This window comes from Gymnoscopelus braueri, assembly GCF_963280865.1.
Source record: "Gymnoscopelus braueri genome assembly, chromosome: 21".
Classification (NCBI taxonomy): domain Eukaryota; kingdom Metazoa; phylum Chordata; class Actinopteri; order Myctophiformes; family Myctophidae; genus Gymnoscopelus; species Gymnoscopelus braueri.
Window position 1 is genome coordinate 9,529,560 of NC_137623.1, and position 13,534 is coordinate 9,543,093.

General features: G+C 41.1%; 1 protein-coding gene across 2 annotated transcripts in view; it reads right to left on the reverse strand.

Annotated features, from left to right (window-relative positions):
- Window positions 1-13,075, reverse strand: part of mllt10 (MLLT10 histone lysine methyltransferase DOT1L cofactor) — a 73,614-nt gene extending 60,539 nt beyond the window's left edge. For both annotated transcript variants that reach the window (XM_080417798.1, XM_080417797.1), the window contains exons 1-3: window positions 12,521-13,075; window positions 5,219-5,298; window positions 1,517-1,571 (exon numbers count right to left, since the gene is read on the reverse strand). In XM_080417798.1, the coding sequence (XP_080273924.1) occupies window positions 1,517-1,571; window positions 5,219-5,298; window positions 12,521-12,629 (244 nt within the window). In that variant the 5' untranslated portion in view covers window positions 12,630-13,075. The remainder of the gene's footprint in view (window positions 1-1,516; window positions 1,572-5,218; window positions 5,299-12,520) is intronic.
- Window positions 13,076-13,534: the final 459 nt, after the last annotated feature.

The window sequence follows — 13,534 nt, forward strand, 5'->3', positions numbered from 1 at the left end:
TCACAGTTGTGGGGGGGAGGGGGGCCTAGCTCTTTGCGAACATTAGTATGAAAAAATAAAGAAATGGAATGGTTTCTGAAGGGCTTTCAGCAGAATACTTTCATCTTGTGTAATTTGTCGAGCTGCCAACAAGGGCACCGGTGTGTACAAGAACCAACAACCTGAGAGACAGAGAATGCTTAACTCCTCCTTAACCCATGAAATCCGGGAACGCATCTACAAATGTATTCTAAAAATGTTTTTGAAAATGTTGCTAAACTTGCTAGATCAGTGGTTCTCAAACTTTTTCATATCACCCCCAAAATGATATGTTTTTGGCTGCGGACCCCCATCTGAATATATTTTGTTCCAGGAACCTCCAGAAGCAAAGATTTTAAAATGTTCCCTTTAAAAAATATATATATATTCATAGATTTGCACACATTCTCAAGATTTCTCAAAAATAGCAAATCTACAAGCTCATGAGCTTGAATATCTGTTAATTTTTGAATAGCCAAAGTATAAAATAATGGTTATAGCTAAACTCTAAGCTGGCTGAATAGCAGCTGGACCCTAATTGTAACCATCAGTTACTGTAGTCGAGTTGGAGCAGGTTCCATTTACAATACCCATGTCGTATTCTTTGCAATCTTGTAGATTGGAAATTGTATGAATGTATTTATTATTGTTTAAAATGTTCTCTCAGCTACAAGCTCACGACACGCTGTGGATTTGTAGATCTGCTATTTTTTTGGGGGTGCGAGACACGATGCGCCGTAGCAAGTATAAATCAGACTTCACTGAGCCTGTAGTGTTTGCTCAACTTTATTACTGTTCCACCTGAAATAACAGCCACTGCCTCGCACATCCACTAGAGAGGAGGACAACAACAGCACGGAGAACGAGAGAGGATAGAGGGAGGGAGAGAGGGAGAGCGGGGTCACGGGGAGGCTAAATAAGAGAGAGAGAGTGAGAGAGAGAGAAAGTAGTAAAACGGAGTGTGTTAGTGTTGTCCTCATGCTTCCCTGCAGGCCTGGACACAATCCCACAGCTGTGGCTCTCCCTGACTCACACACACACACACACACACAGAATATTTACAGTCTCCAACAAGCTGACCTCCCCATGAACCCAGAGAGGAGACTCCTCACAGGGCCGAGCGCACTATACTGGGCCTGTTCCTCCCCCTCATAAACACGCACACTCATAAAACATAGATTGGCATGGATGGCACAGGGAGACAACACACACACACACACACACACACACACACACACACAGTCACACAATCAACAACATCATAACTCTCCCAGCATGTCTCACACGCCTTAAAACTTAGCCCTGCGTGACATACAATTAATGACCAAAATAAGCAAGGAAGGCAAAATACAAATATGTGTGTGTGTGTGTGTGTGTGTGTGTGTGTGTGTGTGTGTGTGTGTGTGTGTGTGTGTGTGTGTGTGTGTGTGTGTGTGTGTGTGTGTGTGTGTGTGTGTGTGTGTGTGTGTGTGTGTGTGTGTGTGTGCTCGCGTCCCACCTCCATTATCCGTCCTCTTGAGGGCTCCGTCTTTGTGAGGACACAGCTCGCACCTCTGTTGAGACAGAAACAACAGCGTTAAAGTCGAGGAGCGAGAGAAAAGTGTCAACCGAAGCCGACACGGCGTCGAGGAAAAACACAAGAGCGGCACGTTGGCGACACCACAGGCCGTAAATACCGGCCGGTGTGTGTGTGTGTGTGTGTGTGTGTATGTAAACGACGTGCAGCCCTGTGAGGTAACTAGGCCACAGAGGAGGGGAAACCGGTGTTTACAGGGATTGTAAGGGCCTGAGCAACCTTGGCACAAGGCCATGATCTTCTTCAGTAAAACATCCTCGCTATCTACCGCCTCAGGCTGAGTCTCGGTCTCCTCCTCTTCTCTGTGTGTGTGTGAGTGTGTGTGTGTGTGTGTGTGTGTGTGTGTGTGTGTGTGTGAGACCTTGGGCAATTATCTCCCTGTTCCGTCCTTCTAAGCCTAACGGCCAAGGCAGTCTGCACTCCCACCAAGCCCTGACGGTCCAGATAGGCTGCCATGTGCACTAGGGCTGAAAATACTGGTTATTTTCCTAGTGATTATTAGGGCTGGGCAATTAACCAGGTTATTTTCCATTTTTTGTTTGTTTTACAATTGTGGAAAACAGTTAAGATAGTCGATCTACAAACTCACACAACACGTTGCATCGCGGCGCATTGTGAGCTTGTAGATCTGCTAGTGATTATTCTATCAATAACCTTTTTGATTAATCTAATAATGTTGACGCTAAACCACTTCAGCCCCGTTTTATACTTAACTTATAATCTTCTAAAAATAGTTTCATTTACTTTTTTCCCCGCCTATAGGGACACCAGGTTGAAAATGGTTAAGCTATATTGTTTTTTCCCTCCTTTTCGTCTCCCTTTTTTTCTCAAGAGACCATTTGAACACTTCGATTTTACTGCTGAATCTAGTTTTGTTTATTCGTTTGCTGCTTTGTAATCCTGTATGTCGTTGGCATGTCGTATATCCTATATACTAGTATACTTTAAGATCCTATTTATCTGTACAACCATGAACACTTTTGTATACCATGACATAATATATATGTGATTAATTAATATATTATATATCTTTACATTATCTATTAACCCATTAAGACCGGGAACGCATCTGTGTCTCTTTTCGATTTCTTTAGGCTATTCAAAATTAGCAGATATACAAGCTCGTAGCGTACGAGCTTGTAGATCTGCTATTTTTGTAAAATCGTGAAAATTTGTGCAAATCTTTGAATTTATATATATATTTTAAAGCGTTAGGATTTAGATTTTCTACATGAACATTCCGCCAGTTGATTCTTTTTTTATCGGTTAATATTATATTATGTTATCAATAAAATCTTAGCGTTTTGACAATTATTTGGGGGCCCACTTGCAATATCCTCACGGCCCACAGGTTGTGAATCGTCAGCAGTGGCACAACAACCTATAGGCTGATTTTGTAGTTTGTTTTTCACTACAGTAGGGTAAAAACATGGCAGGCTGCCATCACTGTGTACCATTAGTACAGTTAGTTCTCAAACTTTTTCATGTATTTGACTGCGGACCCCATCTGAAAATATTTTAAAGAAAAAATCTAAATTATTCAAAATGTTTCAAAACATTTTCAATATTTTTTCAAATATTTACAAAAATTGCCAACATATAAATGGATAAAGTGGTTAAAATGATTGTGTGCTATGTTAACTTCTTTAGCTGGGGGTCCCCGGACCCCACTTTGAGAATCAATGCTATAGTACACACTGATAAGCAACACAACTGCAGCTTATCAAATTAATAATAGTGTGTTAGATTTGAGGTGTGTCAATACTGTCTATCATGCTTGCACATTGGCCCTTGGCTCTATGAAAATCTAACACACACTCATTAATTTGGTTGGTGGAGCTGTGTTACTTACTAAATCCGCCATGTTTTTAATGTGCTGTAGTTTTTCACCTGAAGTGGAAAAACTACGGTTGTCCGCTTTAATTGTCTTTAATTGCATGTTGCACATGCATAATGTTTTGTTGATGCTTTTATTGACTGTGTACATCACTTTGGTCAATCTCGGTTGTTTTAAATGTGCTCTATAAATAAAGCTTGATTTGATTTGTTCTACCACCACATGGATCTAAATTGTGGAACATGGAAGCCTCGTCAAACAGCTACTTCCTGTATCTCTCCTCAGACTCGGGTCAAAGCAGCGTTTACAAATATTTCAAATGTTTGCTTTAGTGTTATCTGCCAGATGGGTGGGCTTTTGAAACCTTTATCTAACCAGGTACTACAACGCAGCAGATTATCAATCTCTGTCTAACCCTAATATGAACCCAGCATCAAGAGAGACGCATACATCCACGACACATGTAGCAGACAGTAACATACAAAAGCAAATCAACAAATCACCTGAGCTGAACAATAATTTTAAAAAATAATCAAAATTGCAAAATGATCTAGGGCTGTCCCCTGAAAATCCAACAACACGACTGTCATAATGCATTATAAACTCAGTGGAACAGCACATTATAACTACTAGGTAACACTTCTAGAATGCATAACAAAAAGCTGACAGGTACAGCATGATCACCACAGAGATTATTTGCGTGAGTTTTGGCAAAATATGGAAGAAAACATAAAATGGCCGAAAGCCTTGTCACATGGAAATGGGCGTGGCCTATGTGGTGAGTTTCATCTTGATCCAAGGAATCCAGAAAAAAAGGGAACTTTGAATGTAGGACCTAGGGTTCAAGAGTTATAGGCCAATTTGAAAAGAATTGCAGAGATAACATGGAAGTCTGACTCCCCCCTCCTCATTGCGGGATTGGTTCTCAGAAATGAACAATGTTTTATCTGTGCTGTCCTTTATGTATGTGGGTTTGTATGTGGGTAGGGGTTAGGGATGTGGTGTAAGTATGTGTACTTTTGTGAAAAATTGAAAATGAAAAATACATTTTAACTCTAAGACTGCTAGAGGTTTTTTTTTACCCTCACAGACTGCCAGACTTTTCTAAGCTAGTACTTAGAAAAAATGTAATTTTTTTGTCCGTTTATTTTTTAACATTGAAGTGAATGGAGCAGCAACTTTTTGGAAAATGTTATCTCCTGGTTCTTTGTGACGAACGGAAAACCCCCCAAAATAAAAAATAAATTTAGATTTTTTTTTTTGTAAAAATGAATTGCCAAAATCGCTATAGCAGGCAGCGCCTTTTCTTCATAAAGGGCAGACAGTGTGAACATACCCTTATGGGGCTCATCTCAAGAGCTTCCTTCATATTCACTTTACACTCGGCAAGCAACCAGCAGATGAAATGTCTCCTCCGATACACATCACCACCAGTCACATTTGACAGTGGAGAGTTTCACCAGGAGAGCGTAACGCATGCAGAGGAACTTGCCATCCCTCCCAGGTCCGCTCCCTGCGGAAGGAGTTGCTAATGCAACAGAGATCGTTCACCCACTTCCCACCCTCGAACGTGCCCAATTTGTTTCTTTGCCCAGTCTGAGGCACCGCAGAAGAATCCAACCCCAGTCTCCATGATGGTGGGCAAGAATTTTACCACCCTGTCACCACCATATATTGATGAATAATCACAGTCCTGTGTGTTGCTTGTCTTGTCAGGGCACACCATCTTTTTTGTCTAAAAATTTACACAAAACCCACTATGAAATGGATGAAGTATTTAGACTCACCACACGGGCTGCTCTCTCCTGAGATTCACATTTCCTGCAAAACCATGGTCCAGTGGGCACCTGTACGATGCCATAACAGGCTGGGGAGGAGAGGGAAACAGAGAGGAGAGGAGAGTCAAGTCACAATGACAACAAAATGAGCCTGCATCTTATTCCGGAATGCATACAGTATTCCTCCATCCTCCGTTTTTTTAAAACAATGACAGTTGACAATCGTATCAGGTAGTCAATATTCATGAGGAAACTTTGGTTTCTGCATGAATATTCAAAAGGTTGATTCTCCTGACCTCAACATATTGCAGGTTACCAGTTGACCTAGCGGTACTCAAATATAAATCTTGAAGGTCCACAAATATATTTTTGAATAAGACAAAGGTCAATTTATTAAAGTCGGTCAAGCCAAGCTTATACAAATCGGATCCCCTCCTAACCAAGCAACTTGTTGCATAGAATTCAAATATTTCGTTTCACTTTGACAAATATTCCCCTCCAAAAAGTCCTCTGTTAATAATCAGGAGAGGTATTGTGTTGGAACAATAAAGAACACTTTTCTTTTTAAACCCGGACCAAAAGGACCCTAAAAAAGGAGGACAAATTGTAGTGCTGTTCTCCAGCTAAAGTTGAATCAAAAGATGTCAATCAAATTATGAACTATTGCACACTGTGTCAAACAAAATAGCATATTTGGACTGTTACCAATACTTTAACTTTGTTAGATCTCAGTAAGTAGTAGTTTTCTTTTTTCTTAATCTAACAACATTTTTTATTAATTCATCAGGAGGGGGGTTAAAGGACCCTCTCTTTTTGAATACAGACACAAGGGAGCACAGCAAAGGAGGGGGGAAGCTGTAGTGCTGTTCTTCCACTAAAGGTGAATCAAGTGGGTGAATCAAGTGTCTCAGGAATTCAAATATTCACATACAAAAATAAAACAAAATGTACTTTTCCTTTTAACAAAGAAAAACCTTCCTATCCTCTGGTAAACAAATGGCAAGATCTCAGTCAGTAAGGTGCAAAAAGGAACTATGGTGCATTGTGTCAAACACTGCTGCTTAATGAGAGAAATCGCAGAATGTTTGACTGAAGTGATGGACACCATGTTTGAAGGCAAAGACATTTTTTTTTGAAGGTTGTGCCTTTGTGATGTATTCCATCACAAGGGCAAAGCTTTGTGATGGAATACAAACCGCAGAGTGCATTTCCCTAGCAGTGGATGAGTCCACTGACACCACTGTTAATGCTCAGTTGATGGTGTTTGTAAGGTATTATGATGAGGCAAAGGGGGAGGTTAATTGAAGATGTGTTGGGCATGGCAAACCTCAGTGGACAAACAAGGGGGTGGGAGACCTTTATAAAGCAATATCAGAAATGCTGAATGAACAGTGAATCAGTCTACATTCAGAGCGTTGCATGCAATGAATACAACGGAGAATTCTGACTCGTGGTGGCGGCAACTCGCACAATAATACAAATTATATACATCTAAAACTATTATTTGGCCAGGATCCGCAGAGAGTTGTGCCGCGGCCCGGTCATGGACCCCGGTCCGCCTATCGAAGAGGTTGGACTTCCAGGTTATCGTTTGATGTTATCGGTTCCGTCTTATTCTTTGTGTGATTCTTTGTCTCTGCTATGTTGTAGCTATGTTCTAGCAGACCACATGTCCAATTTCCTACAGATTTAGCAGAAAAATGTATCATGCCTTTGGATCGTCTACTTTAAAATTTTCACTATAGATTTGTATTCCTTCTTTGGGCCATATTTTGCCTCAGTAGCGAACCACTTTATCCTTCTTCTTCATGTAGATTCCGCCACACTGCCTGCCTTAAGGCACTTTGCTGCCTCCCACAGGTTGGGCGTATAACGCAGTTGATAACAAACTGCGCAAGCGTCGAGTTACGGCTGTCGATATCAAACTGCGCATGAGTTGACGTACGGCTGCTCACCATGGCCACTGCCACACGCTGCAAACTTAGAAAGGACTTTCATTTATCCCCCGTGTCCACACACACTGCATTTTATGAGCAGGATATATAGGCGCTTTGGACCTTTGCCTATCATCTTCATAGCACTAGCACGCATTGAACGCATGAACGATTTTGTCGTTCATACCGTAGGATAAAGTAGGATGCGGCCATGCAAAATGGCTGTGTCCATGGATATTTTTTGTTGTTACCGCAATTTCTCTTGGAATTTGTTGTTGACAACAGTAGTCCGGGACGCACAGACTTTGAGTTGAATGCGTCTTTTCTTAATATAATACGTCAGAGATGCAGGCCTATCAGCATCACTGTAAATGTACTTTATGTGTAAGCCTGATGCTGTGTTCATACAAGTGGTGACAAAGCAACAGGATACAAGTCATTTTCAATGGAAGCCAGTGACATGAAGCTATAAAACTGATGCCCGACACTTATCGCAGCATGACAGGTGTGACGCTCTACCATCTTTTTAAAAGCATTTTTCAGCATCCAATGACGCGGTGAAGCGTCAATCAATCGTGTTTTTGTTTCACCGTTTACACTCTCTTCTCACAATTCCTGCTCAGTTCCGTAACAGGAAGAAAAACTAATTATCACTGTTAGCCAGTTCGCTGGGCTATTTAACCCTGCCATTTTTATTGACACTGTGTGGCTTGAACAACATTTCAGTTATTCCATAATCGTGCGAGTGACAGTCATTGGCGGTCATCAACAAACATGCAAAAAGACTATCACAATCGCCATAGAGCACCAAAGTCTGGCGCTATCCCAGGGGTCACAGCGTTGTTTTTTGTATTGGATTTCCCATAGGGGAATCTTATATTGCGTCATATAAGAACTGTGTTCCAGAAATAAACAAATCACCCCGCCGATTTTACTCATATGGATAGGAAGCATCATCAACTGACGGAAAAGCTGTACTAATTTAGAGTAACAAACACAGACGTTATCAAATGTAACTCAATATCATAAACGACACAGAGTCTCCATACCTGACAGAATCGCCGGGGTGGTTTGAAGTATATTTTATTATTTTTGGAACGTAGTTCTTATATGACTAGCCTCGATGTCCAGGCTTTTATTGTTTAGTTTTGCTAAAAAATAAAAGCCTGGACCAGCTCGTCGGTGTACCCGGTATAGGAAGTGTTTCATTTCCCCAACCAACCAGAGTGCAGTGGGCGTCGCTCGTAATGTTGTGTTGACGGGGCTGGGGTTGACAGACAGATCGGTGAACCAATGGGATCAGGCGCATTCTCTCCGTGCTGATTTTAAACCCGCCCCTCTATACACGAAATCAGGAAGGCTAGTGCAGCCTATTATTTGACTGATCTAAGATTCCCTTATGGGAAATCCAATATAAAAAATAAAGCTGTGACCCAGGGGTAGTGGGAGTGATATCAGGACTTCAGTACTACAGTACTATTAATGTTTTGTCTTGTTTGTGGGTTAAGCGATTCCCACCAAAGTTGAGCTCGTGAGCGTCCTGTGGATGTGCAAAGTTGTACAATAAATGCATGACTTTTCTTTTTTTAAGGCTGGCGCCACAACAGTGGGTTGCCAGGTATACAAGTGTCTATGCGCAAATCACCGCTTCTCTGTCACAATTTAAGGTGGCTCACCGGTTAGGGGGCTTTAAAGGACGACTTCACCGCTTTTCAACCTATCTTCATATAATAGGTCCTAACTAATACTCATGATAAAATGGTACCATTTTTTTCTACTCTGTCTGTGTCTCAGAGGAGGGCTGTGGACAGTTCAGAGTCCCGTCTACCAGTGACATCATCAATGGGGAATCCAAGCTAATAGAAACCGCAGGCTTTCTATTCCTGGAAAGTTGCAATGCAATAAAAGAAGCCATTGTTCTCGTGTTGATAAAAATCTAAATAAAAAATTTGAAATCTTGTTGGAAAAAAAAATCATGCCTAACGATGATGTCACTGGTAGACGGTTTCTGGACTGTCCACAGTCCTCCTATGAGACACAGGCCGAGTAGAATTTTTTTTTACCATTTTATCATGAGTATTAGTGAGGACCAATTACATGAAAAGCGGTGAAGTCGGGTGGGGTGGAGCTAAGTACTCTCCACCCCACCCCGAATAGTAGTCCTTTGACTTAAGGATAATATCTTGAAATTGTTGGCAGATTCAGTTGAATTTGAGTTCAGAGGTGGAATAACCATGAGAATAACTGAATGGATGGAGTGGTGACCATACAAAAACATGATCAACTGCCCCGATATAAATACACAAAGGCTGCCGACGACTCGGTCCGTTTCCTACGGCGCCGGCACAACAATATCATCAAAACAAGCTGCACGTGTGCACTGCTGTAGGACTCACAATGCATCGCAATGCCATGCGTTGTGAGCTTGTAGATTAGCTATTTTATATACTTTAGTTTATAGTATAGTATAAAATAGGGCTTACATGTTTAAAAGCAGGGAAAGAACACACATGAACTCATGATATTACAGTATACAAAATCCCAGACGACATCTAGTCTTATCAATACAGATATAATATTGATATATTGCCCCGGTCCTAACCTTTGTCACAGATTTTCATGGAAATAGTATAATAATATTAAATCACACCACATAAAAAAATGTGTGATGATGTGATTTATCAACTGGACTACATCTCAGCTCAAATGGCCCTGGTGCTGCACATTATTTACCACAAAAACAAAAGCTCACATTGTGGCGTTTCTGTTATGATTGCAATTTTCACTATGACACAATATCAATAGCTTAGCAGCTTTTTGAACATCGTTTTGTTTTTGTTTTTTCCTGTGCTCAACACTCATGGATTATGGAATATGGATATATAATTTGGGGGTAGCTCAGCAGGTAGAGCACTCTCCTTTGGACCACAAGGTCCTGGGATTGATGCCGGGCACCGCCAACTCAGCATGTGAGTAGCAAAGCTTGGTAACCCGTAAGTCGTGCGGTAAATACTGGGAGCTGATGGAAGGTGTTGCACTCCACCTCAACAATCCATCTCCCTGAGCGCATTGAAAAGGAGATAGACACTCTCGTTCTCTGTCAATACCGACAATAAGCCACTCTGACCTACTTACTTGAGTTTGTAGAAATAAATATTTCTTCTAAGTCACAGCCTGGTACAAATGACTAAGAGTATAGCCTACATGGAACCAGAAGCAATGTGACTGGAACATTTGTCCTTACATGGAGATTGTAGCTTCTTGAAATATGGATATAATCATAATGGAGTCCAGCTGATCACTGTCTTGGCAAACTGTGTTACTGTAAATAGCTTACCTCCACAAGTTTTTAGATTATCTCTGTCCTGATCAGACGGCCATAATCCACTACAACTGCATTAATCCAGACATTTGATTTGAAAATGAAATGCTTAGCTTGTTGGCTTAAGTCAAATAATCTATAAACTGGACATGAGAACAATTCACTTCTGATATTCTGTGTACAGTGTGTGTGTCTGACTATACTGACATCATGTTGAAAATGGCTCATTAATTCAGCTGAAGACTCTTCAAGAGCATACATAAGGTGCAAATCATCGTTTCAAAGTCAGAGTAAATCTAATTAATAAATGTGACACACTTCAACATACAAAATAATACAGCAACATTTTAATTAAGTAATCATACATTCGTTTCTCTATGTAGATAAGTGTAAATCTACTGTACATTAATTGGATTTCAACTGTGAATGCCTGATTGTCATATCAAGAGTATGACAGTCTAATATCTCCTGATACAATACTTTGTTTGGGACAAGTATTTTGTTTGCAGGTTTTGCTCAAGAGAACTTGTGCATTTGTATATTTACTTAGTTACTTAGTACTTAGTATATTTGATATACGTTTTGATATTTGACATTTTTTACTTTCACTCTTATTTATTTACAATTGTTAAGATCAATTTGTAGGAACCATAGCCCAAAATGATTGAATCTGCGCTTTTATGCCTGGTGTAAACTTGTGATGTGACAATAAACTTTATTATGAAGTTGAAATAAACGTACAGGCCACACACTGGAACTTTAATCATATTGCTCTTCAGTAACAGCTCCTGTCATGACCGTTTATTTAAACGTTTCTTTAACTTCCTTAAGATTTAAGTGACTCAACTCTTTTTAAGTCTACAGTCCGCTGATTCGACGTGATAGCAATGCGCATTGTTTACAAAAACAGTAACGTGCATACTGTTCTACACATGCTGACCTGTCAGCACAGTTGGTTGTCAAAACACATGTACACTTGGCTTATGTCCTAGTTGGCCTATGCCCAGCAGCTACTTCGGTTGGTAAACATTGCAGGTTATCAGAGTGGCATGCTTGTAGTGGGGAACGTAGCAGCACTGCTTTCTATGTACCAGGGGAGGCCTACATGCAAATAAGCAAAACGACACAACAATTGTCTACTTGCCAAATGCCAATTCGATCCAAAAGTGTAAACAGAACAGCACTCAAGGACTGGATTTCACCATTGGCCCCAGATTGTCCCCCCCTACCTTTAGTACACAGTCAAATAATCACTTGTTCATGTTATGGAAAATCCATTTGTATACTCTCAGAGTTGCGAGGACTGGATCTCAACATTGGAAGCAGATTGACCCCCAGCCTTGTTGTAGACAGTAAAAATCATCATGTTAATTTTAGCCATGTGCAACTCTTGACAGTATACAAATGGACATGAATGGTCCATTTGATTCCATTTTGTATACTCTCACAATCGCAGAGTTAACTGAACCCATGATTTCACACACATGTATACAGGCAAATAATCACTTGTTCATGTTATCCATGTGTAGCATTTGGTTCCATTTGTATACTCTCAAGAGTTATGAGGACTGGGTTTCAACATTGGAAGCAGATTGACCTCCCCAGCCTTGTACACAGTAAAAATCACCACTGTTAATTTGGCCATGTGCAACTCTGACAGTATGCAAACGGACATGAATGGTCCATTTGATTCCATTTTGTGAGTTACGAGGAGGACTGGATTTCAACATTGGAAGCAGATTGACCCAAAGCCTTGTACACAGTCAAATCACCAATTCTAATTTAGCCATGTGCAACTCTTGACAGTATACGAAATGGAACCAAATAGACATGAATGGTCCATTTGATTCCATTTTGTATTTGCATACTCTCTATCGGAGTTAAATAACGCCATGATTTCACCAATGTATACAAGCTAGAATGGCCCTCCTCATGCAGCCAATCAATCCAGGCCAACACAGGACGACCCCTGACCATGGCTGACCGTAACCTTGGACCACCACATCACATCCCGATCCCCCCCTATGTCCTGTGTGACTGTCCAGGCTCTCTTACCTTGGTGCACCGCAACGTTGCAGCCGTGTCCGTCGCAGTAGACCAGCGGGTTCTCTGCCCAGCCTCTCTCGTCCGAGCACACGCAGCAGCCTCCGATCATCTCCTTCATGTTTCACTAAACCACAACAACCCCGGGGCAAGCAACGTCCGTCGTCGCTCGTCGTGTCAGAAGAACGGACGGACACACACACACGGTCACACGCACAAGCGGCTTTCTATCTTCTATCTTCTATCTGTTGTTCTGCGGCGGAGTGGAGGAGACACCAGCGGCGGCAGGCTGGCCGACATGCGAGGATTCCGGCCTGGAAGAAAACCAAACCTTCCCCCCGCACCGCACGGTCGGTGTCACGGCACGGTCCGGTCCGCTCGGTCCCGCCGGCCGCGGAGAAATAAATAAATACCTTATGCGTTAGGTTCCGCTCGGTCCGGACGGCATGGTTATTTTTTTTAAGTCGTGTTTACATTGCTTGTATTTTTGTATCCCCCGACCGACAGCGGTCCTTTTTTTTTTTCTTTTTTTTTTTTTCAAAACATCCACTACTACTTCTTCATCGCGGCGGGGTTGAGCGAGAAGAAGGAGAAGCGGAGCTAGTGGCGACGTCGAGCGGAAGTGCGTCATCACGCAAGGAAGGAAGGACTCTTTACTGGCCATATGTACTGTTTGGCTTCAATAATAATAATAGTAATAAGAAGAAAAAATAGGTATTCATAATTCATTTGCTAAATTGCATATCATAAATCCATTTCTTTCCCCATTGTATTTGAGATTGAAGCCAAGCAGTTACATTAAAACAATTTATGAATCAAAAAATAAGAAAGCTGCAAGAACTGTCCTTTTTTTAATTATTATTATTAATCAAATGTTTTATTATTTTTTATTTTTTTCCATGTATACAGAGATAAAGGGGAACAAAGCAACAACAAAAAAAGGAATACAAATGTGTACACCTGTACTTCTGTAATTATGTGCTAAAAAGATAATTGTCCTTTTGTGTTCACTCTTTAATGTTTTCT